Here is a 25,723-nt window from a genome sequence, read left to right on the forward strand (position 1 = left end):
ATGTAATATATAATCTTTTTTATATAAATGTATCAAAAATGTCGTTAGTCGAAATCGCTATAACGATAGAAATTCGCACGCGTATTCTACGGATGGCCCAGCAGCAACTGTACAAAAACGGAAAAGTTCGGCCTAGATAAAATTTATTATGTGCAATATATACGTGTATAAAAAAAGAGCATTTATCTCCCCTTGAACGCATCCTTATTAATTGATGAATGTGCTCAATAGGTATCCTAATACCCAATTCATACCTATGTACGAGTTGCATCGGCGTTTGCTTAGATACAAATTAAACGCCGATTTACTTATATGATTTGATCAATTGAAGAATATAAATATAAGCTATCTGGATTGGTGGGGTGTACTTAACAATTACTTGTAATAGATAATAAATAAAAACATGTAAAGTGAACAGTTTATTTTTTTTTGCGATTGAACAGGTTCTTCGACTATTTTTTCCAGGTTTACTGAAATCCGGATGCAACAGTTTCGTTTTTTTAATTACTTCTATTTACGAAAATAAAAATGAGCTGCATCACTCAGGACAATGTTATGTCAAATTTTTGAAGTGAATTTTCATTATTTCTATGCGATGTACGAATGTGTATTGACCTTATCGAAAGATCCTTTATATGTATATAAAAAATTATAAAACAACAATATAGAAATTCATAAATTAATATTATGATTAGTTTACACAAAGAAATAAAGTCTAAAACGTTATCGACATTATTGAAAACTCTACTGCACTTGAGATTTGAACCCGCGACAATTGAGTCGAAATCGCCCACTCAGGCGGATAAGTATAAAGTAAAATGAATGCATACATAGTTCGTTGCTTTTTTTTTAACATTGACTTATTAAAAATCCAAGTAGATTAATTTTTCTTTATTTCCGCTTTACTTCCTATTTTACACCACCCTTACCATTCACATATTAATACATTTTGCAACACTTTGTATTTTCTCCCTAATTGCAATTCCCAGCTCTCTTACAGAAATGTTATTAAAAATATAAAAACATATCTGGTAACATAGCATATCTGGCAACACGACTCAGTTATTTTTTGCGGTAACCACATTCACATGATATCAATTGTTTTCTCAATTATGGTAATACTAAAATATTAAAATAATGGCTCTGTCTCGTTCTTTTATTTCCGCCATTGCTTGAGAAAGTCTGAGAATTATGGGTAAGCTAGGAAAATGTTTAATTTTCTACGAGAAAAATTAAAATTAAAACGCGGGAAAATAATTCATTAGCTAATTAAAAGTTTACTGAAGTGAATTTTATAAAATATATTAAAAATTATGCTTGCATTATACTGTAATTGTAGTGTTAAAAATTGTTCTGTTTTTGTGTTAGTGAGTTGACAAAAAAGCCGCATTCTCTGAAACATGAGTGAAAAATTGTAAAATTTAAAGCTGTTTTTATCTAAGGCATCTTTACAAAAATATTTATTTGAAATTTTAGAAAAACTCTTGACATCGCGAGAAAGTTGAAAGTTATAAATATTAGAAAGAAAAATTTTAGTTTTATTTTTAAATACAACGAACTATATTGTTTACTTACTTGTTTCATAGGTAAGCCCCGAGGACTGCGCACTGCTAGGAAACATGTTAATCATCGCCGTGATCAACGTTGGGCTGATAAAGATTATAAAAAAGCTCATTTAGGTACCAGATGGAAGGCTAATCCCTTTGGTGGTGCATCTCACGCCAAAGGTATTGTATTGGAAAAAGTGTAAGTATTTTTTCGAGGGTTAATTTAAAGTTATTTGTAAGTGCATAAATGAATTCTCCTCCTCTATGTTCGACCCGCAGTATATTTTTGTGTTTTTGTGTCAATTTAACAAAAGTCAAATCACAGGATTATACTGTGAGTTGTGTAGGGTGAAAAACATCTTAATATCTACGCCTATGCTATATACCTCAAGAAAATTTTTGTATATACTTAGTTATTTTAATTCATTTCTTTTATTTTTCCCAGCGGTGTCGAAGCCAAGCAGCCTAACTCAGCCATTCGGAAGTGCGTAAGAGTTCAACTTATTAAGAATGGCAAAAAAATTACCGCTTTTGTACCACGTGATGGTAGCTTAAATTACATTGAAGAAAACGATGAAGTCCTAGTTGCCGGTTTTGGTCGTAAAGGTCATGCCGTCGGTGATATTCCCGGTGTACGTTTTAAAGTTGTTAAAGTAGCCAATGTCTCACTGTTGGCTTTATATAAAGAAAAAAAAGAACGTCCCAGATCATAAACATTAAAGACATGTGAAAAAAAAACTAGAATATTAATGTATTTTAATTGCATAATATAAAGATTGAAAAAAATGATAAGACAGAGATGTGAAATGAAGTTCATTGCTAATCGAGACTTAGTTTTAACGTGGAGTATGTTGAAGCTGATATACCAGTGGCGGCACACAGTTATTTTAAAAGAACTTTTACTTGTCGCAAATAGACGAAGAGATTTGGGAGGCCGTTTTAAACTGATGACTATTATGCCTTTTTACCTAGACTTTAGTAATAGGCGTTTAGGCGTAATATTAGCAAACTAAAACCTTTGACTGTAGCGAAGTTTGTTTATAAAGAAAAAAAAAACTCCGTTTATAATTTCCATCGGGAGGGTGTTCCCAGTTAAAAGCATATGTATCAACTTTCCACAAAGATTATTGGCAGTTAGCAACAGATAAAAATGTCAAAACTTGTAAAATACATTTGCATTAGCTTTTCGTTTGAATGACCCTAGCTTGTAAATTGCTTGCGATATGTTGTCATACACTTTATATTAGCAATTTCAGGAAATTTTCGGAAAAATATCTTATACTATGTTCAGTAACAGTACACGGATGCAAAATAATGCCCGAAATCTTTTAAAATAATAGTCATATATATCGTAAGATTATTTTTGGGCCAGCAGCAGAGGCTTCGTAATAACTTTTAAAATATTTGTACAAAAAAAATAATAAAATTAATCAAATAACAAGTAAAAAGGTTATAGAGCGGGTTACGGCCCACCATCAAATATACTACGCCACTTCGATTAACGAAATTACTCGCTTAATTAAAATTATAACGATTCCTCAAAATAAGTTCGTATTATCTGGGAAGTGGCCAAAGAAGTAATCCGATCCAAGCTATTTTGAAATGGGTTCATTCTAACTGATATTAGGAAAAATAATTAAATGTACTTTATACTAATGAAAGACTCGTGAAAACTTTCTTAACAAGTCCATCTAACGGCTCATTATTAAGATAGCGGATCATATTTATAATATAATTATTTTTGAAAAGTGAATCAAAAACACTATAAGAACCGACTTTTCAAAATAACGTCTTATATGGGAAGTGGTCGAAGAATTAATACGATCGGAACCAATTCCAATAAAACACTGTCTTGTTCCACCAAAACGTGTTAAAGATTGCGACTATGGAAACAGGAAAACAAGAAGAACAAACAGTCGGTTGGTATAATGGGTCAGTTTCAAGCCCATCTCAAGCTAAATATATCCCCTGCTGCAAAAGTGATACAGGGTATCATTTCATTACCCTAATTAATTACAATAATAATTAAATGTGATTTTTCGAAGCGAGATCTTACAAGATATTTACATTTTCGAAAATTAATATGCTTGTTATTTGCATCTTCAAACGATCTGATGCGCGGAATTTTAAAGGTTGATATTAGTACATTATATGAAAAAAAGTTTGCGAATCGGCTTCGTTTAAATTAATTTGTTATTAATCTTAAAACAAATCACATATTGTTAAGTCCCAAAATGTGATATGGGAGTAATTCCAGAGAAGAAATGAAATGAGTCATACTTTAACGGTCTTTGAACTCAGACTAATCGTCATCTCTTCCATTGTGAAAACCATAAATTAATGTAACCGCCTTGATGAAATGCAATCGAATTGAAATGAATTCAACTTTCAGTCCGCTACAAGATCAATCACTTACCCATTGCCTTCACTTTTCTTCATCTACTGTCATTGAATTTTTTGCTTTCGTATGAACGAAAGATAAATTTTTGTTCTTTTTTTTTTTTTTTGTTTTTGTTTTATTATTATAATAAGTATTTAGGCATACATATGTATGTTGCAAAATTGTGATAATATGAATTCGATGATGAATTATAATGAATATGTTTAAAGATAACTTAAAAACGACGCGCTTGCATGCACAGACTACTCTGAGAATAAATTCTCAGAAAAGTTTGCATAGTAAAAACATTCATTTCCGAATTCCGAATTTGTATAAAAAAATTTGAAAAAGTGAGTAATTAAAAGATCGAAAATACGAAAGTTTCTCCGGCTGTGTATTCCAATCCAATCTTCTTTTCTTTTTTCTTCCTTTGATACTTCAATAAATGTTTTACGTATATGTATAATCGTATGCAACACTACTAGCAGAAAGAAAACATTAATTATTACTGATGACTATTTTCAAGTGTTTAGGAATAACGCATATTAGTAAAATTGCCAGCTGGTCGACGTATACGGCGTGCGCGCTGACCTCGCGGATTACTAAAACCAGTACGCAATGGATTGCCGATAGAGTCTTGATGAACGCCACCCCGTTGACTTGGTGAAGCGGTGCGAGATGTGCCTGGCGATTCTAAAACAATAATAGATAAATAATAAAACAAATGATCCATTGATTGGATCGCAAACAATTTAAATCATATTTTCATAAAATTTATAAAACCCTGACGACAATGTAATTTTCATACTAAAAAACTATAACTAAAAACCATACTTAATTATTGCCGATTTTTGGGTCTAATTGCATTAATTTTCAATTTGATATATAAATGCTAGCTAACAGGAATAAATTGAAACTTAAATAAACTTAAAAATTTACGGGAAACGTTTAAGAAATCTTAAATTTAGAAAAAATTAAATTTTTTTTTTTCTTGGTAATTATGGCCGGATATCCCAGGAGTATGTACGGTTTGTAGAGTCCCGGTAACTATTTTTGTGCGTTCCTAACACTTGATAGATCTAATGTGTTGCCCTTGTTCGGTAAAACATGACAATAATATGTAGAAATTTATCGCTTACCATGCCATACAATAGGTGTAGGTCTACCGGGGCCACCGCGTTGCAAACCTCGCGGCGGTTTTCTAGTGGCCGTTAAACCTTTCGTGGTTTTCGATCTAGTATTAATTGATGGTGAAGTGGTAGCTTCTGCTTCACGCCCTTCCTCCTAAAATATTTTTTTTCCAACATAATTATAATTAAATAAATACAAGTACATATATAAAAAATGTAATTTATTCTCACCTCTACTTCTTCCACAGTTTGCTTTTCTCCTTCGGAAGACACACCATCGGTTCCTTCATTCTCCTCCGAAGTAGGTTCAACTTGGCTCTGTTGTATATCTTGCATTTCGGATTGTGTAGCTCCGCCCACGTTTTCACTGTCAGCGTTTTCGGATAAGTCGCCAGAAGCGCCCGTTTCCTCATTAAAGTCTTCATCAGTTTCGCCCGTCTCTTCACCGTCTCCGCTGTTTTTCTGGCTTTCCTCTAAAGGGATAGCCTCCTCCTTAGCGCTACCGCTTTTCTTCTTTTCATAATCTTCGTTTATGAATTCATTGTTCGCGTTAGTGTTTTCATTGGCAGCACTAGCTTGATTTTCCTGCGCATTGCTTGTGGAATTTTCGTCAGATTGTTGAGCGTTTGTTGATGTTGTTTCCGAGCTGTGAGTGCATTTCGAATCCTGTGGCGAACTGACAATATCGGTGCTGAAAAAATAATATATATAAATAGATGGAGGTTAAAAGATTATAAAGAATATCATCTTACTTCTCCGATCGCCTAACAGAGCTTGCGTCAGTGTTATCATGTTCTCCCTGTTGCGCCCCTTGTTGCAACATCATTAGCGTGGCTTTTTGTTGTCGCTTTAACGAAGTTGAACTTTGTTTCCAATTAGGCGATTCACCGCTGCCACTGCTAATAGCCTGACTTTGTTGATTATCCTGTTCTAAACTATGAACTTTAGCTAAAGCAGCAGCCGCAGCAGCACTTGTACTTGCGCCTGTTGCATACGCATCAGTATCAATTTGCGCCGTACTAGCTGAAGTACATTGAACTTGGTTCTCATTGCCTTCGTCCACGTAAACCTCATTATTATCGTTGTCGCCTACATCGGCACGCATATTACTTTCATTTATTTCGGGACATTCATTTTCATCCATGTCCTGGTCTTGATCGTAGGAATCTTCGTATACTTCGTGTTCACCATCACCGTCGGTGGGCCCACCATCATCAGCTTCCGCTTCAGTCATGCCATCGTCGTCTTCTGAATCCACAACTACCACATCATCTTCTTGGTCTCTTTGTGAAGAGGTCGGCATTTGATCCACATCTATACCAGAATCAGTTACTCCAACGGTTAACAGTGATGTTTCGGAACCGTGCATTTGAGTGCGTAAACGTTTCGGATGTTTGCTGGAGATAGATTTGCTTTGCTCTTCAACACTTGTCGAAGAATCTCCCTCTAATTCTCTAGGACGCTTATGACCGGCTGATGAACCCGCTTGGGTAGTGGTTACGTTGCTACTGGAAGGAGTATGACGACTGTGACTGCTGACAGTAACATGAGAACTGCAACCGCTTGAATTAGATGTGCTGGGTTGCTGGTTACCAGGGTCCTGAATAAGTTGAACGTTTGGAGAAGCGGCAGTTTGTGCGGAGGAGCCTTCAACACGTGGCGAGACTAAAGCGACAACTTGAACTTGACTTCCACTTCCGCCGCTAACATGAGCTTGTGGCTCATTTTGCTGTGGTTGCTGTATACTTTCTGCCTCTTGGGAGCTTTCGGCCGCTGAAGTGGTGCCCATTGGTGGTATGGTGGCAACTGCTACTGACGATGAGCTGCTGGTTGAGGGCATATAGTCGGTATGTGACGAAGTTGGCGATGATGACATGGTTTCCAGGGAAGAGCTACTGCCCGTAGTATGAACCTGTTGCTGGGGAGGTACTAGAGCGGTGTTGCTGCTCCCACCGGCAGAGGATGGAGTGTTCGAGGTTGAAGTTGAAGCTGATGAAGTAGAAGCTGACGTTCCTGCCCCGGCACCGCTACCAGTAGTGCTTTGCTGGCTGGTTGGCAAAATTGCTGCTGTTCTTGTGTTTTGTACCGATATAGGACGTATGCTGGCCAGGGGAGGTCGCGGTGTTCCTGTGGTCGATTGCTGAGCCGATGTTGAGCCTGACATAGGTTTAACGTTAGCTGTGCGCGGCGATGAATCCAAAATGACGCCTTTCTCTGAAATTGCGACCGAACTGGTGGAAGGTTTAGCTGATTGTTGCAATCCGAGTTGACGTTGAAGCTGATTGATTCGCATAAGCAAAGATTCATTTTCACGTTGCAATCGGGCTATATCCTCTTTGTTTCGATTACTTTGTTCAACAAGTTCGCGCTCTAGTCGTTCCAAGGTTTCCTCATAGTTGTGCTTCACTTCATTTAAAGTAGCTTCATGAGCTTCAGTATTTTGCAAGAACTTGTTCTTCAAAGTAGTTAACTCGTGGTTAACGATATTTCGCGATTCAGTTAAACTAACAATGTGAGTCTTTGCTTCACGCAGTAACGCCTTAGTGCGTTCGTCAATTTCCACAGACGCCTTCAATTCTTCATAATCCTTGCGTATCTTTTCGTTCTCCTCTTGCATGGTACGTATTACATTATTTAGGCTATCAATGGTACCGCGCTGTTGGTCCAATTCATTTTGATTGACCGAACTTCCTTCCGTACTATTGCCTAATTTGATGCTATCTTGGGTAGCGTTAGGGGTGACAGCGTTGGTAGCACCTTCAGCACCCACTGGCTTTTTAGTTGCTTCCAAGTATAAATCTTTGTAGCGTTTAGCTATCTTACGTATTTGTAACTCTTTGTTTTTCGAATCCTGCAACTGCAACTCCACAGTTTTGAATTCCTCGGCGGTCCTTTGCGAAGATTCCTCCCTTTGTAGAATTTTATTCTTTAATTCCATCACCTCTTGCATTAAACGTGAATTGGTTTGTTTCATTGTTGTCATATCCGCGTTCAATGACTTCTTCTCCTCACTTAGTATTTGCAATTGCTTTTCAAGATTAGTTATTTCATTCTCTAAGCGAGTCTTTTCACCTTTTACTGATTGCAATTCATCTTCGATTCGCTTAATTTGTTCTTTTTCTGCGGTCAACATTTTCGCCAAATTCTCGCGCTCGGACTGTAAACGTTTAAATTCTTCTGGATTTTTATTGCTCTTTGCCACCAAATCGTTAGCACGCTGACGATAGAATATTGCCTCGGTTCGTAATGATGAGTTCTCCGAGGTAAGCATATCGATTTTTGTGCTTAGTTCACGATTTTGATTTTGCAACGGAAATAGTTCCTCTTCTAATGAACTAATGCGTTCATTTAACTCGGCTACACGTTTCGACAAAGAGTTACGTTCTTCACGCAGCACTCGATTACTATCGGTGATGGCGTTCAAGGTCTCTATCTTACGTAAAATTTCCTCGTGCTTCGACGCGGACACAAGGTTTGTATCAGATTTAGCCCTTTCATGATTAAGGAAATCTTGCATCTCATCGTTCTTCTTCTGCAATATCATATACTCGGACTGAAGACGGGTATTCTCCGCCTTTAAAATGTCCAATTTTGCAATTGCAAGATCTTTCTCTTTACGTGTGAATTTAATTATTTGTAAAAGTTGATCATTGTTCTTGCTCTCAGCCTCGCCTTCAACGAGGGATCGACTTAGTTCACCTGTAGACGTGTCCATTATCACGTTGACGTCTGAAATTTGCGATTGGCTTAATGTTCCCAGCTTCGTTGTTAAAGCTTCAATTTGATTATGTAAGTTAGTAATAAGCGAATCCATATCCCCGATACGTTTCTCAAACTCTTCTTTTTCTTGACGCAACATTTTTGTAGACTCCTCGTTGGATCGTTTAACATCTTCAAGAGCAGTCTTTGCATTATCACGTTCGGTGGTGATCGAACTAATTTTTCCTTGAACCTAAAAAGAAATCTCTCATTATAAAAAGCTATATGCGCGAGCAACTTCATTATAATGTCCCGTATTATCAGGTATATAATATTCCAAATGATTACAAAGAGTTTGAAGTTGACAAGGAGATAAATATAGTCGATAGGCCATCAAACACTGATCCTCCATAATTTTGAATCCATAGGCCTATCTTTAAGCGGGGCTCATTCCAGTTTGGAAATTGGGCAGGTCACAAATAAACAAACACTTCAATAGATGTAAATGAGTGGTTTTCGACTATCCCTCAAAGATCTTATTACAGAGATATTGCTTAATTAGTGCGAAATCACGCCTGCACAGTCGGAAACACATACAAAAACTTGGTAGGGCAATTATGCCAGTTAACGGTCATAGGTAAAAGATGAAAAATAATCCTGATGAGTCCAAAAGTACACATGACTTTTCAAAAAGAAAATTTTATGTCTTTTAAAATTCTGTGCAAGTATTAATCAAACCACCATAAGTAAATAAATAAAATAAATAAAAAAGAAAACTTACCTTAACAAGTTCCGCTTTAATTTTAGTCAACTCTTGCAAATCTGCAGAATGTAATATCATTTCATTTGCATATTTGGCTTCCACGGCACTCAATGATTCCGATAGTTCAGAGTTCTCAGAACGTAACGAACGTAAATTACGATTGCACTCACTTAACTTCAAGAGGGCATCCTTGAGTTCCTCTTGGGCTTTTTTCAATTGATTCGGTTGAGAACCGTTTGTCGTTTCTGTTACCGTTGCCAATTGCAACTCGGACTCAAGTTCGGTTATACGGGATTTCATGTTCAATTCTTTCGTGCGTAAATCTTTAAGTTCCGTCTCGGCTTTGTTGACAAAACTCGTGTGTACTTCGTGAAGATTTTTTATTTCTGTCTCTGCACTTTGCGACATTTTATAATATTGTTCGCTATGTTGACGAGCTTTCATCAACTCACTGGTTAGCGATTCAATTTCAATTTTTGCATTTTCATATTTCACCTCTAGTTCGCGAGCTTTTTTATTTGCCAAAACAATTGGATTATCATTTTTCGAAGGTGTTAGGCTCTCTTGCAATTTACGGCTTAATTCATCAATCTGCTGCGTCTTAGCAGTTAAATCGTCTCTTAAAGCTAATAATTCTTGTCGCAATTTGTCGCTTTGCTCCTTCTCTTCAAGCATTAGTTTTTTAGCGGATTCTGATTGACGCTTAAGATCGTTAACAGTTTCGCGAAAACGATCTTCTTCTTCTTGGAAACGTCTTCGCTGAGCAGAGAGTTCACGAACAGTTTCATCTAAGCGTTTCTCGAGTCTAACACGGCCTTCCGTTTCCGAGCGTTCCAAATTTGATTTAATAAATTCAAGATTGTTTAGCAATAATGCTTGATTTTGTTGGTCACGATGATGAGACTCTTTTTCTGCTTGTAACCGTCCGATAGTGTCTTTAAGCATACGATTTTCATCACGCAAATGATCGGCTTCAGATTCGGCTGCGGAATGTCCTCTAGAAGCTTTAATCGTTTCATCCTTCAGATAAAGTATGGTCTGTTCATGCTTAACGATAGTGTTTTCATAGTTTTTAGTACGATCTTCCAAAGTGCTAATTTGCTGCTTATAAGTCGCAATATTTTTCTGCTGCAATTTTATTTGCTCTTTATTATATTCGAGGGAAGACATAAGTCGGCAATTGGTAGAGGTTAAATCACGCACTTCGGTTCGCATAGAATCGAACTGTTCGTTAAGTATTTTTTCATTATTTTTCTTTTCTTGCACATAATACTCATATTGCTCTTTTAAGCTCTTATACTGATCCTTAACATCCTGCAATTGTTGTTCCAAATCGCGTATACGTTTTTCGCTATCCTTTGTTAACGGCTTAGGGCTTATATTGTTGACGGTATGGTTATTATCAGCCGTAGAATGACTGCTACTGTTATGATTTTCACCCATGGTATCGTCTTCCACATCGCTGATATCAACTTCAGTCATATTCTTATTAAGTTTTTTCTGCAACTCAAAGTAAAGTTTCTTATAGCGTTCGCATTTGGATACCAAAGTGGCTACAGTATTATTTTGCTGATTTAGTGTATCTTGCATAGATTGGAATTTGCGAGCATAATTTTCCAGTTTCTCTTGATAGGATGCCTCGTCCATCTCCTGCTTAAAAGCTTCGGCCTCCTCCAATTTGGAACTGAGATCGCGTACCAATAATAGCAACTTCTGATTGTTCTCCTGCAGTTCGGCTATATTGCTGAAAGTAACTAATTTTTTAGATATCACTTCGTCTGTTGTAACCATTTGACTGGCTTGTGAAGAATTTCCGACTCCTCCATCAGGAGCAAGCCCGATACGCAATTGTTCTACCTCTTTAAGCAGCAAGCATACCTGGCGACTTAGATCGTTTTGTGATTGCTTCAATTTTCTATTTTCACGTTCCATATGACTGATTTTGGCATGGGCTTCAACCAATATTTCCTCCATATCAGCTTTCTTCGATATCAATTCATCGCATTGATGGGTGAGTATGTTATTTGTTTCCAATAGTTTTTCATATTCTAGTTCTTGCTTCTTAACCATGGGGGCATTCTCATTTAGTTCGCTTAAAATTGTTTTCAATTGTAAATTCATGCGCGAATTCTCACGTTTTTGTAGCTCCAACTCCTCAGAGCTCTTAACGTAAAGAGAATATAATTCAGTCAATGACATGTCGCAACGTATTAAACGTGAAGCAACAGCTGCTGAGGGTGCTAGTTTTGAGATAGCATTTTCTACTGTCTCATGCTGGACTTCCTTGAGCAAGTCGTTAGCATGCGCTAATTCCATCTTGAGGGAATCAATAATTTTGTCTTTTTCCTCCAATTCTTGTTCGTGTTTCAACTCCGTGGCCTTTAATTTGGTTTCCAATTCCCCATATTGATCACTGGCTTCAGCCAACATACGTTTCAATTCACTTATGGCTGCCCCTAGTTCGGTGCGCTCCAATTCCGTATCATCACAATTACTTTTGTATAGTTCTGCCAATTTGGCTTTGGCATCTAGTTCTTTCTTATAATAGTCCATCATTTTCTGGGCTTCTTCGTTTTGCGATAACATTTTATTTGATAAATCTTGAACGTTTTGGGTTAAACGTTCATTCGTCTCTTTATATTGATTGCATTGGTTTTGAGCGATTTTCAGTTCTTCAATTTTTTCTGTGAGACGGGCTTCTAAATGTAATGATTGCATGGTATTTTCACGTCGTATGTTTTGTAATTCATTCACATTTCGGTTAAGATCTTGAGTAAGCGCCTGAACTTGTTTGTGTAACATTTCGCGTTCCTGTTCCATGCGCCGTTCTTTAAAGTCTATTGAAACTTCTTTACTTTCGACTTCATCAACGCGGGCAAGAGCTTCGCATTTCGCAGCAATAGCTGCCTTCAGTTGCTGCTGATATCCTTTTAAATCTTGTTGCAATCGCTCCAACTCACTGTTCTGACGTTCTATCATTTTAAGTAATTGATCACGCTCATCGCTCAAAGCTTTTTTCTCTTTACGTAGCTGGTTAAATTCTTTTTCGCAAGTACTAGTAGTATCCAGCAAATGCATCCTTTCACTAGAAACAGTGTCCAATTGCGAACGCAGCTCAGTAACATTTTGCTGCAAATTCTGTAACTTCACTTCGTAATCTTCAATTTGAGCTTGCAAATCTTCAGTTTTTTGCTCATAGTCATCTAAATTGAGAAACAACAAAAGAAAAAAAAAAGAACGTTTATCCAGTTTCTCTAGGCTTGCTATGGTTTTTATTTCTTTTTGACAGTATAGCATGCACATACAAGCAAATGTATTTATGTGCATGTATAACAAAAGCCGCCATTTAATGCCGAGTTTAGAGATATTTCTCGATTTACCGGCACCATTTTAACATAACAAAATTTTCCTTTATTTCTTAGGAAAATAATTCTGTTAATTTATTTTAAAAGAAAAGGCTAAAATAAAACAAAAACTTACGTAGACGATTCGCAGCCGCTTTATTTTTGCAATATTCATCAAAAAAGTCATCTAGATACTTCGTCAGTTTTTTTTGTGCCAGCATTGGCATCTGCTCCAATTCATCAGAGGATAAAATGTTTGATAAAACTAATGGACCGTCGTGATCCATGATTTTAAGAAGTTTGCAATTTGCGCTTTAACACAGTAGAAAATGGAATTTAATTTATTTTTGTGGAATGAAATTTGATTAATATTTAAAGTCTTTGCAATTCTTTTTCTCTTCTACAATTATCGTTTTCACACGAAATGCGACGCACGGACTGGTCTTTTTGGCAATCTTCGTTGGCGTTGCCAAGGGTATGCACTTTTTCGATTTGCCTGGCTTGATAATATTACAAAGTTGTACTACAAGGTATTTACTTGCAAGGTAAGCTTTTTTAGCATACAATAACAAGAAAAAAAAATTGGGAAATTTGTTTCAAAGAGAAACAATGAAGTTGCTAATTATGTCTTATACTAATTTGTATCAATGTAAATGTACATTAATTTGTACATACGTACGTATATTTACTTGTATTTATCATTTCATAAATATGTAAAATATATCTGTAAATTAAACAAATATGCGACTCTGTGCCAAAATGAAGTACTTATTTTACAAAGCAATACAGCTTTGCAAACGAAAGGGTAATCAATCACCTAAAAATATGTTAAAAAAGCAGGATATTTATAAGGAATAATTATGTAGCGTAGTCGTTAAAGAAATAAAAAGTACTTAAAAGTCATTTTGCCTTTTATATTCTTAAGTACTAAAGAAAAGTAGCAAACAGATTTTACTCTCATGAATAGTCCTGCAATGTTCACATAAAACCAAGTATTAAACGTAGACCAAGAAAATTTATTGATTGGCAACTTGTACAATATTTTAGTACTTTATCAGAGATGGAAAAAAAACCTTTTTGAAATGGAGTGAATTTTTTTATGCACTTCTCAGTTTATGAGAGCGCACTTAGAAGTTTTTGTAATTATATTAAATGGTTACCCTAATGAGCAAAAATTTATTTTGTCTCGTTTGGTAAATAAAGAAGTCCGACATGATGTCTCTTGTTTATATTTTTATGGTATAGCAAAGATTAATTTGATGATTTGTAAAAATTGATATTCCATCATTTGTTGCACTGATTATTCACTGGTACAATTGCAAAAAAATGTTTTCGTCGGTAAACAAAGCAATGAATAAAAAAAATAGTTATTACCGAACTTTTCCTTTTGCTTGGCAAAATTTGTTCATAATGATTCAAACAGTACGACGATCTATCCTTTATGTATTTTTTTAAAATCGCAATGTTCGCAACGGTAATTTGCTATATAAAAATCTAAAGACATGCAATCGCTCATATAGATAAACTTACTTCCTGCATAGTTTAGTAATCTTGAAATCTGTTAATGGTCCATTTATCCTAATAATATTACCAGAAAAAAACAACAATCTCCACAATCTTATAATAATTAGGGTTAATCTGATAATGCGTTAAAAAAAAAGTAAAAACATATACACATATGTATTAACGCTAGGCATTCTTGGCAAACTCTAACAAATCCAAAGCACCAAATAATCAAAACTGAATGTCGATGAACGAATTTGTTTATCGAATATAAACACCCTAAAGGCGCGCAAGCAGACAAACGTCCACGCTGCCAACTAAACAAGCAACCAGCAAGCCTCAATGGAACAACTGGCATAGCAAAAAACATTTACAAATAAATAAACTAATATAAAGCAACAGTTGTTGCATGTTATTAAATAAAGCTCATGTGTGGATTTATTAAAGTCGTTTGCCACATACACAATCACAGCTCCATGTATCTTTCGGAGCAAGTTTTTATATCAGAATTTTTTTTTTTTTTTAAAGTCAATCGCAACTTCAAATAAATATCTTGGCGCATGCTCTAAAGCATAAGAGTACGCGCCTGCCAATCCCGTAGGAAGCTTTAAACTTCTTGGCAGAGGTCAGTTAGTGTAAGGAAAGCAAAGCAACCACCAAGCACAGGTAAGGCAGCATATTAGCGAACTAAATAATGTTAAGAGCTAAGCGAGAATGTGCTTATATGTATGTATGTGTGTGTGCCTTTGTGTGCACGTATTAAACGAGAGGTTGGTCTATGGCGTCGTATCGATGATCATCGGCCGCCGCTCCATAAGATGGCATAAGAGGTGGGCGTGTGACACTGCAAGTCTCTATCACTTAAAGATCTTAAAGGCTTTGGGATGTTAAAACAAATTATTGATTAGGACCTCAACTGCTATTCAAATAAACAAAATAACTACACTGAGAATATTTTCAAAAAAATCATAAATAAAGCGAATTTTCCTAACGTAAACAAAAGATAAACGAAGACTTATAAGGTTTTTTTATGAATTTATTTATTTTTTTTTATTTCTAGTGGAAATTAAGTTATTTTGCAGATATTTTTAGATAATTTCTTTTTGTGGATTTTTATTGTCTACCTTTGCCTTTATAACAGTGTATTCTAAGGTATTTCTTCATATTTTCCTTTATTTATATTTTATTATTATTTTTGTGTTTTTGCTGCTATTGCAGAAGGTGTAGTCTGTTAATGCTTATCACAGATTAAGCTTTTTTGGGGCTCTGCCCTCTATTTCTTTTCGTACTGTATATCATAAACAGACACATATATACATAGACACATACACATACATACGCAAACGCAAAAGCAAACGCAAATAACATGCCTCAGACCGTTCATCAATGTTTGTCGAACAGAAGAAAGAAGAAATGAGGAAAAAATCAAAACAATATTTGTTATATGAAAGTTACAAAGAATCCGAAGTGTTTGCTTTTATACGTCACAGTTTGTGTCCTGCCAAGAAGTTGATGATATGATATTTCTATACATTCTGGACATCTTTATGATATGCTGTAGATGGCTGCGGTAGGTACAGAGGTATGTCAGTGTGTATACAACATTTTCTATGGTATGTCTGATGTCATGACATAGCAAATGTCACAATTATTTGGAATGTGACAAGGAACATATCTTTTAATCGCGTTTAATTTTTATTTATTTTTTTTTTTGTTTAATGAAATAAATAAAAATAGATTTGATGACTAAATAATACCACAATCCCTAGGAGAGGCTGGCAAGCAGAGATAAATTGAGATAAGTTAAACTATGCCGAAGTTAGTGCAAAAACTTCACATTAACCGTTAACAAACGTTATTGGTATTTTCGTTCGTCTTGTAAACGGCAATCAGTTTTTTACATAAGAAAAAAAAAAAATAGGAAGAAATTTAGTCAAGCAGACAAGTATAAGTTGGGCCAGCGGATGGTTAGTATTTTCGCATCAAATTTTTGAATAAAGTGTTTATGATGACTTTTTATGGATCGACATCAGTTGTGTTTTGCAAGTTAATAATCGTAGGAGTTAAGAGTTAGTTTTCTATGTTACACTCGTAGCCGAAGAATGGTAGCAATGGTCGATCATTTCGCTTGTTTTTTGCGTGTTTGACTATCTGTACCTTTTTCTTGTCTTACTCTCTACCGTCCATCTGTTCATCTGTCAGTTTATTCACTTGGCCAATAAATTATCGTCTCTCATTGCCTATCCATCTTTGCCTCTATTCATTGGTTCATCTTTTCATCCGTTATTGTATCCACGCGTGAATGTATTCATTCGTCCGCTCGTTCATCCGCCCAATGTTGGCAGTCGCCAAAATTAAAAAAGAAATCAAAAACTTATATGCGTTTTATTCAATCCCAACCCAACTTTAAATAGAAAACGTTGAGTTGTGCGTTATTTGCCCATCTTCACGGCGGGAAAAAACTATAACTAACTCACACAGGTAGCAGTTCTTCACATCCAACTTAGTGCAAGTGGTAGCTGGATCTATTTAACGTGCGAAAAATGGTGCGATCAAGACTTACAAGAAATTCGCTTTACTTTCTTACCTTCTTTTTTAACTCTAAGATCATAAATCTCAATACTGTATTTCCAAGGTCATCTAGTAAGAACGCGTGAAGAACGCGTAGCTTTAGCTTGCTTTAAAAAAACATATATATGTATATATATAAATAATAAAATTCTTACCATTCTGATGCTACTTTCTAACTATTATAAATTAATTTGTCGAAAGTTCGAACCTGTGCTCAACTCTGCATTTCGAATGTCAACTAAAAGCTTGTGCTCAAAGTTTGTGTTGTTCGTTTCAATTGCTGCGACCGTCAAAGTTTCAACAAAAACGGGCATATCGATAATTACCCAGAGTTCCTAGTTCTTCATGTATATGCAAATACCGTGGGATCTTTTTGATATTACAACTGCAAGACTGGCAAATAACTCATTACCCTTGGTTCATAGATGTAAAGATGACTCCATTGTTATCATTCTAGAGTGTTATTCTATCGAGAAATATATGTGTATGTTGGGATCAAATTTGCAGATTTTATGAATTGTTTACTACTTTTTTGCGATAATTGCTTTTTCTTATGAAAATCAATCTTTATACCTGTGTTGGAGTTTATCTTACTACGCATTGTGGTAAGAATGGAAAGAATATACGCAAGATGTGAAAGTTATATTTACTTTATTCCACGTCCATTGTCTCAAATCTAGCATATGTAACATTTATGCTATATGACATGTGTGCTTAAAAGTGTTTGTTGTTGCGTCTACAGATGTTTGCGGGTAACTAGACTTTTCACGCACTTGTAGTACTTAGCTGCACGCAAACCATTGCTTAGGAAATCCACAGACATCTCTTCTGCGTTTAGGTTTTCGACATCTACTCTCCCTTCTCTCTCTTATAAACTTGTGTCTGTTGTGGACAATCGGGTTTCTGCATCGGGTTCGCATCGTGTTTTCAATGTTCCAACTAATTGTTTTAAAAATCTTAAGTATATGGCTTATTTGGCGGAGTCGGATAAGGCCATAGCTTGCGCTTCAGTACTCGACAAACTTAATGTTTTCTTGTGTTTTGGCCTCCAAACAGACTACATCGCCTTCATACTTGGCCGGCGATCATTTACACTTGCTCCTCGGTCTGCGTTCGTAAAGGCTTTGAGTGGTTTGTCTGACTTGTCGACTACTGTTTGATCGAAAATATTAGTAGAAATGTTCTCTTCTTATCCGCCTGAGTAGCCGAAGGCAAGGAATCTCGATTAGCAAGTCAATGGTCGTGGGTTCGAATCTCAAGTGCGGTAGAGTTTTTTAATAAAAGCCGATAGCCTTAGATGCTAGTGCTTTTAAGAGTTTAGTCTTAGAACATAAAATTTTGAAAAAAAAATTTTCTTTATGTTATTGAAGTGAACATTTTTTTAGAAATTAAGAGAAGGACTGTACGGTCTTGACACAACAATTACTGGATCTTAAGCAAATAGTGTTCCCTGAAAAAAGATATTGTTCTTCATATCTACGATTTTTAGTTTGAATAAACAAAGTTGTTGTTGTTTTTTTGTGGTAGTTGCAAATCATGTGTGGGAAATTGCTGCCTTCAAGCGTCAACAACTTTTATTTTACTTTTTTCATAATTGAGATGGAAATGAGTTTAATACAGTGTAACTTAGGTCAATAAAGTAGGCAAGTAAAGGTTGTTAGCAAAAAAGGAAAAATTCAGAAAGTCGTGCAGTGGTGTTGGATATTTTGATGACACTGAAGAGATTTTACGCACCGAGTATGCTCAACCATACGTGACAGCAAAAAGTTATGCTGCTTCATACTTATGTAACGTCAGCGTGCTGTCTTTAATATGCCAATATTCTTATTCTTATTCAGTTCTCCGTTATTGCGAGATATTTAATAATTTGAATTACAATAAATTTAAAAATATTGGTTGGCATTAATAGACATATTTTCTCTATTTTAGGGTCACAGATAGTGTAAGTTTGTTATCTCCTAGTGTTTACAACTGCAATAGTTGACTAACAGCATGTCACATAAGTTTCTTTATATGTAAATGGACAATGGCAAAATTAATGAAATATTGTAAATGTTAATCAAATGGATATTATTTGAATTAATATCAGGCTTTTTATACCCAACACCGCTTGTACTACAACGTATATTAAGTTCTTGCGGATATATATAACGTGCAAAAAGGGTTTAACGTGGATCTACCTTTTGTTATTACGATTGATTCAGAAAATGATTCTAAATAATTCTCGGTCCGTCCGTCAGTCCGACTGCCTGTCTGCTCGTCTAATGTTCGCAATTTTTGAGATATTTTAACGAAATTTGTTACGTTCGCGTGCTCTGACCCAAACACGAAAGCTATTGAAAAGGATTTGTATCGCACTTTTTCGCCCACACTCCCCCTTTTATCGCAATATTTTGAAAAGTCGTTCTTTATATGGAAAAAAATTGTAATCTTCAAAATTTCTCGATGAAATATGCTCCGTAATAGTATTTGGACATTCTAAATTGGCATGAAAAATTCGATCCCGCAGGGACAACTTTTTGAACTCTCTCTCTCTCTCTCTCTGGATCTTTATGTAGCAAAGAGATATAATTTTTAATATTCCATGATGAAAATAAGTTGACATAGAAGTCAAAGTCAAATCAGTTGCCGAATTTGGACCATGCAGGGCCATTTTTTGGATACCAACGCCTATAAGGATCCGTCCAATATGCGGGCTTTCACGAAAAGTATATCCTTGCAGGAAAATAATGTGTAATTTTTAGTGTACTATTATCAACACAAGTGGTGTAGGGTATCTAATAGTCGGCCTTGTCCGACTATAGTACTTTTGTTTCAATAAATGAAAGAAATTAGTGTGCAATTTTTTATCACATGACTCAATAAGTCCCCTGTCTGAGATATGTGTACATAGAGAGAGTGCTATCAGACCCATGTGACTTCTGTACAGCACCAACCTTTTTTTTCATGACATTTCGAGAATTAGCTTACAAGATACAGTTGTGTGAGCGATAGTAACTTTTCGGTCACTTTGGCGTGGTTGCTGTCCCCTCAGCTGACTGCCGATTTGACTATGGAGCATAGTGATGAACCCATGTTTCGTCCATTGCCACATATCGCATGAAAACATTCTCTTTATTTCACCTCAACAGGTGAAAGAGAGACAAGAGTTGTTATAACATGTGACCGTATTTTCTCTCAGCGAAGAGCAACGTTTCATCAACACATGAAAGTTCCATTTTTTCCATTGCTTGGAATATTACTGGAACAACCGTAGCTTATTCAATAATTGTCACAATGCTATAAAATTTTGTTTTATTTTGTTTGAAGGTACTATCCATAAATCATGTAGGTCTGTCAACAGTAACGCAGTATATCTGACAAATCGGGGACTTATTGAGTGATGTATTACATGTTACACCATTACACTTGCGTGTAACCCTTGAAGATATACAAGGGTTTGGTTTCCGGATTAGCATTTCTGTCACTCAAAAATCGTGATCGCTTGGAAGAATGAATGTCCCGACAATAAAAATTTGGGATCACTGTCACTCGACTGAACAATTTTCATCCGTTTGGGCATTTATCAAGTGAATTTCAAGTTAGTTACGTCGCTTTTAAAATAAACATATTTCCAATACCATCACTAGCTAGGACTTACATCCAAGTTATTTACAAATACATAGATTATATTAAGTTTTAATTATAATTATTATTATTTTCATTTTTTTAAAAAAGTGTCTTATCCTACTTTTGAAAGTAAATGACGCAATTGCTTTCGCTAATTCTATGGGAAACTCATTTAAATTTATGGAACTATGAGCCATGAGCTGCGAACTTTGAACTAATTTTAATAGTATCATTAAAGTTCGAATGGTTGATTGCTTTGTTTAAATCGCTTGCAATTAAATACTTTTGAAGCAAGGCTTTCTTAAGAATACAAATTGAGCGACAAGTTTGTATGTCGAGCTTCTAGCGAAAAAAAAAAAACAAAGATTTGGTTATGTGTTTTTGCACTGGAGCTTGTGAAGCGTGGGTAAAGCGTTGCATCCGAAACGAAAACTTGGACCCAAGTGTGCGTCGAAATGATCTGACGTGCAGAAAGAGAATAAAATCAGCGCAGGCTCGGAATACAATTTCCAAATGAAATCTTCTTATTCAGTGGCTGTCGAAAATTGACATAACGACGTTTCAAAATAATACGTTATATTGGAAGTGATCGGAAAAGTAATCCGATCTGGACCATATTCATTAGCGTTCGTCCTTGGGACAAGAAAACAAGACAAGCGGACCGATCGATTAAGAAAATGATCCGTAGTCGATCAGTGGGCCCACTTCAAGTCCTTTCCATTGTTATATATATTCGTAAAAACGTAAGGATACATTAAGTACCATTCTACAAATCGTGTAGGGTAAAAAAAAGACTGCAGTTTATATATGAAGTAAAAAGAAAATATCGAGAAAAGAAAACCGTTTCTTTTCTGCGCAAGCATTTGTTGTTCAACTTACATTAGCATCGTTTTTGCCCCAGTTTATAACTACAGACGTAAATAAGTATATGATTAGCATAAATGGTAACGTGATTTGAAAGTGACATTTTAGTTCTGAAGTGGACAAAGCTGCTGACGGGATGGTGACATTCTTGAGTATAAAAGAAATTTTTTTTTTCATTGATTAAATTGAAATCGTTTTAAAAATACAAGGTTAATGGGTTACTTGAATAATTCACATAATAAACTACTAGAGTATCATGATACACCAGGCATTTACCAGACTTGGTCTTTTCCGATTTGTTTGAAAGCTATGTAAATGTGAAGTAGGAATTCGCCCATAGATGATCTTAGCATCATTTGTAAAGGAGACACACGTCTGAAGCTTGGCCTTTTTTTCTGGCTGAGACATCTGGCTAGAATAAGGAATCGTTGTAACAACACATATAGCATAACGCAAATCTAACAACGAAAATTTCGCGTCCAGTGTCGTGCCAAATAAGGAGCATTACCCAAAGTATATTTTTGTTGCTCGAACGATACAAAGCGGAGTTCATTTGAAGCGTGTCATAAGCGGAGATGAAACCTGGATCTAACTGGATGCCAATCTTAGACGTGAAAATCGACTGCGAGGTTGAATAGTTTTAATTTTTTTATACTCAGTTTGGCGTGAGCAGAAGGGTATGTTCCTGTATCAGCTTTTAAACTTTGGTGAAAGACTTAAAACCGAACACTATGAACAACAGTTAATCCTGTTCTCCTTTCAAAAAACGAGGAAAATATCAAAAGAGGCAAAACATGACATTCGCCTATCCTTTAATATGGCAAGACTGATACGCGATACGTGAGAAGTACTCAGCTGGGAAGATGACCTAAAGAAGTAGACCTTGAGGCCTACTTACCAGACTCGAGTCCTTTCGGTTACCACCTATGACGCACTTGCTGAGCGACGTTTCTCTTCATACAAAAATGCACGATAATGAAGATGGCGACCGGTTTGCCTGAAAGGAGCGGCAGATGTTTTGGCATGACGACCGCAAATTGTCAGGCAGGTGGTAAAAATGCATAGTTAACTACGGTCAATATCTCGGATAAAATGTTTTTTTTTATACAACAACTCCAGTGTCATATGCACTTGTCGACAAAATAGTCGGGAGCTGACTTATGATGCTTACCACCGACCAAACACGATAGCTGTCACTTATGCACGCAAGTGGGCAATTTTCTGACTATCGAATGAAAAATCTTTCGATAGCAAAGTTGGCGTCGAGTCATAATATCGAAATTACGGCCAAGTTTACTCGGTATCGAGAACCATAACCTATCCAACCAGTGTCGTAGCATACAAGCTGCTTTCTCGTGCGAGAAGGCCTCCCCCCTGCTTCTCTTGCCTCTTGTCCCGGACAATAAGTCGATTTTGTCATCTTATGCCATCATCTTATCAGCCGACATTACCCTCACTAGGTTTCTGCAATATTACTACCTGATTGTTGTTAGACATGGATCTCCGTCAGTCTGGAGTCGTGTAACAGCCAGCAACATTCTTAAAGGCGTTTGATCAGAAATAAACCACATCCCATACATTCGCGGATCGAATAACAATCGTGATAGAAACAACTCAGATTCTAACGCTTTATAAAATCTTCGATTTATATATTGCTAAGAATGAAAACAAAACGATAACGATATCGTAATCGAAGCTTTTGGTCGCTTGCTGCTCTCATAGGTGCAGTGTGAAATGAAAAAAAAAAAAAATCTAATGAGAAGAAATAAACTAATTTGTCATTGTTGTTGTTGTTGTTGTTTAGCAAATGTTCACTATTAACATTACACGTTAAAATACCGTTTATTTTTCTTGTCTTAATAATAAATTATTTAAAAAAAAAAAAAAAAAAAAAAAAAAATGCATTTCCCTTAAAACGAATACGCAGCTAAATAATATATAAACGCATTTAAACAGTTAATCTACTATATATAACTATAAATGTCTTTATACAAAAATTGAATAAATCTGATCGTTTTAGTTATGTTAGTTGGTTCGTTGATAAACAATGACAACATATTATATAGTAAATATTTATATATATATATATATACGTATGTATATTTAAAGGTACAGAGGGAGACACTCATTGACTTTCGCTATATGTTAAACTAAAAGATATGAATATTCAATGGTTTTGCACCACTACAACTGAACACGTAAAGAACTTGATTGTGTGTAAGGTTAAGAGCTCCACCAATTGGAGAGCGCCAAAAAGAAGGCGAGTGAGTGAATAAGTAAATGAATACAATGTTTGATTGCATTGTATGTAAGCAAATAAAGAAATAAAACGGGTTTCACACTTTGCGTTGTAGATCAGAATGAAAAAAAAATTAAAATAAATAAATAAATACATACATACATATATATATATATACATACATACATAGATATGCATATGTACACGTATATATATAAATAAGTGGTTATAAGATATAATCATTTATATATATTATATATATATATATATATAGAGTAATGTATGGCTTAATTAATACCTAATGTAGATAAAGATTTTTGTGTTTTATATTTACATATATGCATTGAACATACGCGTTAATATATACGTATGAACGTATAAATAAAGAAACTTATTTAACTAACATATAAAACTCACCGCTTTTCGTGCTAAGCAATTTTCATATATTACCAATATGTGTTTGTGTGTGTGTGTATAAATAGGTTCATGTTTACGTCTATTGATTATCAATTTCTTCTGTTTTTTTTTTATTTTCATACGTACTTGAGTGTACTTGTATTTCGAATAATGATGTAAAGTGCTTAGTTGTCATTTAATAGAATCTTCGTAAACGTTTGCAATGAACTGCCTGTCTATTTGTCTGTCCATTGGTCTGTAATATATTTTGAATAAACAACGGCGGATTTCCCTTTTATAAAAAAAAAAAAAAAAATACTAAAACAACAAAAAAAAAAAAAAATCATAGAGGTGCTCACTGTCACGGTATACTGATCACAAGGGGTCGCGCAGCGCTTTTCTAACTTCTTCTCCGTCATTGCACTTGAAACTGGGAGAGAGCGATTTAATTAAATGAGAGTAATCAGCGTGTGTGGGAAAAAACCGACACTTTTTGCTCTTACCTCTGCAAAACAGTAAAAGGGATTTAAAGAAAATCACTTCATATTATAATCTGCTATCCTATCGAATTACTTTCAAAGCTGTTCCCCTTTTCCTTTCTTTATTTTCCATAAAAAATTCGAATTTATGTGTTCTTTGGATTCATACTAACATTTTAGTATTGTTCTACTTTTTCTCCCAAACTCTTTTCGCATTTGATTTTCTTATTTGTCCAGAGCGAATTGATAATAGGAAAGTCTGGAAATATAACGTAGTTTTTATTTTTTATTTTTAGACGTGTTTTCCGTTTGAAAAGGTGATTTTCAGTTTGATGACATGGTTGTCCGGAAGTATGATATGCATTGTCTTCTGGGGACAATGAATTTTCTTAACTGTCTACTTCCGCTTGAAAATGTGATTTTTATTTTGATAAATTGATTGTCCGGAAATATGATATACATTTGATGATATCGTTGTTCGAGAATATGATATATAATTTCTTTTAATCGCGATCGAAAATATAATTTGCATTTCGATGACTTTTCTATTCGAATATATAGCATATGCTTTATTTTAGAATCTTTTTTTTTTAATTGTTTTTCACAATTGTTCCTCCCTTCGTTTATAAATACGATTTATATTTTGAAGATTTTTTCTTCACGTTTTCAGTTATTCATATAGATATAATCTTTATACTTGAAAATATGGTTTGCGATGTGATGATCTTTTAAGAAGGAATTCTGTACTATTAGTAGCCATAGGAACTGGTTCTATTAATTTTATTGCGAATAAATCTATTAATTTTAACACGAACATGCAAAGGTTGGTCCGATATTGTACAATCGCTTAGGCCTAAAAACTGCAAATCACTTATTGTATGTATTAGAAATGCATTTATTTGAAATTTCTTTACTGTATTTTTTGTTTTTTTTGTTTTTTTTTTTTAATTCTATACTTCGGGCTGAAATAACTTGTTAGGGTTGTACATATGCATACAAACGTGAAAAGATTGACAATGAGAGCGCTTTCGGTCGATGCTGTAGCAACTTGCTGTTGCCGCCGCTGCTGCTGCTGCTGCTGTTGTTGTTGTTATTGCTAATGTTGTTGCTTTTAAGCCTTTACATAGGAGATCGCACGAGACTTACAAAATCGACCGATCACAGTTCAAAAAGCCAAGTTAACTAAAATCTCTTCTGTT

At 35.2% G+C, this 25,723-nt stretch overlaps 2 protein-coding genes across 2 annotated transcripts; one reads left to right on the top strand and one right to left on the bottom strand.

Moving 5' to 3' along the window:
- Positions 1-1,091: 1,091 nt before the first annotated feature.
- LOC119635587 (40S ribosomal protein S23) lies at positions 1,092-2,291 on the top strand. The gene is made up of 3 exons (XM_038030458.1): positions 1,092-1,195; positions 1,587-1,746; positions 1,993-2,291. The coding sequence occupies exons 1-3, from the start codon at positions 1,192-1,194 to the stop codon at positions 2,258-2,260; spliced, it is 432 nt and encodes a 143-aa protein (XP_037886386.1). The 5' UTR covers positions 1,092-1,191; the 3' UTR covers positions 2,261-2,291.
- Positions 2,292-4,045: 1,754 nt separating this feature from the next.
- On the bottom strand, positions 4,046-13,150 carry LOC119635586 (nucleoprotein TPR). Its single transcript, XM_038030457.1, has 6 exons — positions 13,000-13,150; positions 9,538-12,722; positions 5,810-9,009; positions 5,289-5,748; positions 5,067-5,211; positions 4,046-4,620 (listed from the first exon to the last, which is right to left on the bottom strand). The coding sequence occupies exons 1-6, from the start codon at positions 13,148-13,150 to the stop codon at positions 4,457-4,459; spliced, it is 7,305 nt and encodes a 2,434-aa protein (XP_037886385.1). The 3' UTR covers positions 4,046-4,456.
- Between the last annotated feature and the right edge of the window lie 12,573 nt (positions 13,151-25,723).

Source organism: Glossina fuscipes, unplaced genomic scaffold (genome assembly GCF_014805625.2).
Source record: "Glossina fuscipes isolate IAEA_lab_2018 unplaced genomic scaffold, Yale_Gfus_2 27, whole genome shotgun sequence".
Classification (NCBI taxonomy): Eukaryota; Metazoa; Arthropoda; class Insecta; order Diptera; family Glossinidae; genus Glossina; species Glossina fuscipes.